This window comes from Monosiga brevicollis, genomic scaffold (genome assembly GCF_000002865.3).
Source record: "Monosiga brevicollis MX1 MONBRscaffold_22 genomic scaffold, whole genome shotgun sequence".
Lineage (NCBI taxonomy): Eukaryota > Choanoflagellata > Craspedida > Salpingoecidae > Monosiga > Monosiga brevicollis.
The window spans coordinates 422,703-424,804 of record NW_001865059.1 but is presented as its reverse complement, the minus strand read 5'-3'; the positions used below and the strand labels follow the sequence as shown (position 1 = coordinate 424,804).

General features: G+C 52.7%; 1 protein-coding gene across 1 annotated transcript in view; it reads right to left on the bottom strand.

Moving 5' to 3' along the window:
- Positions 1–1,900, bottom strand: part of MONBRDRAFT_33655 (uncharacterized protein) — a gene marked incomplete at its 5' end in the record, with an annotated part of 5,339 nt that extends 3,439 nt beyond the window's left edge. Inside the window, 6 exons of the mRNA XM_001748286.1 lie at positions 121–230; positions 468–819; positions 952–1,008; positions 1,218–1,365; positions 1,739–1,774; positions 1,846–1,900. Coding sequence (XP_001748338.1) covers positions 121–230; positions 468–819; positions 952–1,008; positions 1,218–1,365; positions 1,739–1,774; positions 1,846–1,900 — 758 coding nt within the window. The remainder of the gene's footprint in view (positions 1–120; positions 231–467; positions 820–951; positions 1,009–1,217; positions 1,366–1,738; positions 1,775–1,845) is intronic.
- Between the last annotated feature and the right edge of the window lie 202 nt (positions 1,901–2,102).

The following is a 2,102-nucleotide window of genomic DNA, read 5'->3' as shown; positions in this document are numbered from 1 at the left end:
AAAAAAACAAATAGACAAAAAGAACAAACTTTTACGACACCAAGCCCAACTAGGGGCAAGTCAAGTTGCTTCAGAAAAGACGTGACAGTTCCAAGTCTTTAGGGGTAGCAGGGGACAAACCTGACGGTGGGGTCGAGGTTGATGCTCGACATCACCAGGTCCGCTAGCAGAGTGGCGAGGGATAAAGCGTGTGCTGCTTCGACCCACGGGTAGAGGACCACGTTCAGAACCTGAATCCGTGCGCACTCGCCCTGACATCACACAAGTCACAGGAGTGGGAGTGGCAAAGAAAGGAAAGGCGTGTGAGGGGAAGGAGAGCTGAGTTGTTAAAAAACAAGGAAAAAAAAATTGAAAAAGACACTTGCAGGCAAACCAAAGTACAAAAAGACCACCCAAAAGCGAACAAGAAAAACACCAAAGCATGGGCGAAGGAAAAAGACTAATCAAGGGCTGTTTGAAGACGGTACCTCGTCCACGACCAAAGGGCACTCGAACTTGGCCAATGCCCTTTGAGTTTTCGTGCTAGAGAGGATGAGAAGATGGGTGAATGGCAACATTGTCGAGTAGGAGGAAGACAATTTGGGTTGAAGAAGCGGACTCACGCGTTCGGCCTCGGTGATGGGGTCGTAGCTACGTGGACGCTGGGGTTGATCGGTAATAATTTGGCGAAAGGCTTCCAGAGAGCAGGGCATGACGGGGTTGGTGGGGTAGCGACGCAGGAGTTCGTCGCGCGAGATGGCATGGGTGTTGCGGCGAGCTGAAGGGGCACTGCTCGTGCGCGTGGCGCGAGTTGGCGGCCCGCTCCCACCCTGGCGCAGCCTGGTGGATGGCGTTGGAGTTCGGACGAAGTGGTCAGATAATAAAACGGGCGAGTGGGGCGGGGAGAGTTAGGGCTAGAATGATAGAGCAATGTCACATCGGGGCTCAGTGGTCAAAGGGTGCGAAACTCACCAGTCGGGAGTGAGACGATTGGCCATAGTCAAGGTGAAAAGGGTCAAACAGGGACACCTGAAGGACACGTCGCAACAATGTGAGCTGGCCTTGTCATGTCAAGGAAAATGGATCAAAAAAAAGGAGGAAAGAAAAAAAAAATGGTCAAAAAGCCAGAAAAAAAAATAGGAAAAACGACGTGAAACGAGAAAGGAGATAGGTACTCGGAGCAATGCCTCGAGTGTTCGAAGACACCAATGGAGCGCAAAAGCAGCAAACCCTCTCACTTGAGCGAGCGGAGAAAGGAGGAGAGGCAGACAGATGCACAGAGAGAGAGAGAGAGAGAGAGAGAGAGAGAGAGAGAGAGAGAGAGAGAGAGAGAGAGAGAGAGAGAGAGACGCACACACAAAGAGAAGAAAAGAACAATCAAGTTGGCTCACCTGTCACCAAGGAGGGCAAGGGGACGAAGGGGCAGTGATGTGGGCAGGGGTTTATCCTGTCCTGGAGGTTCAAAGGAAAAGAAAGGCGGGGGCGACGCAGGGAGTTGGCGTGAGTCGGCGCTGTCACTGTCAAAGCCAAGTGGCAACACGTCATGCGAGAAAAAAAGAAAAACGTGCGCCAGTGTCATATATGGACGGCGATGACAGTGGAAAAGTCGAAGCGGGTGTAGGTGCAACGAAATGCAAGAAGAGCAAGGGAAAGAGCCAGAGGCATGCGGCAAAAGAACGCGGACCAAGACTTCAAAGGTAAAGGAGGTCAAGGTGGGGCGCCGTGCGAGGTCAAGACCATCGACTGGGAGGATACGTACCACCGACACAAGCACAGGGGCCAGGGGCACAACTGCCTAAAAAGTCCAATGCAAGACGACAGCAGCGTCATCAAACAGCAAAGAGCAAGCGGAAGCACCAGTTGCACCGTGCAGTGGCAGTACAGCAACAACAGGGCAGCCAGCAAATGGGGCAGCCAGCATCCAGCACACGGACAATCTCAGATCCGCTCACGGCCTCGGCGCGCGTTCAGCGACGAGACACAACAAAACACTGAGACGAGAGAGAGAGAGAGAGAGAGAGAGAGAGAGAGAGAGAGAGAGAGAGAGAGAGAGAGAGAGAGAGAGAGAGAGAGAGAGAGAGAGAGAGAGAGAGAGAGAGACAGACAGAGAGAGAGAGAGAGAG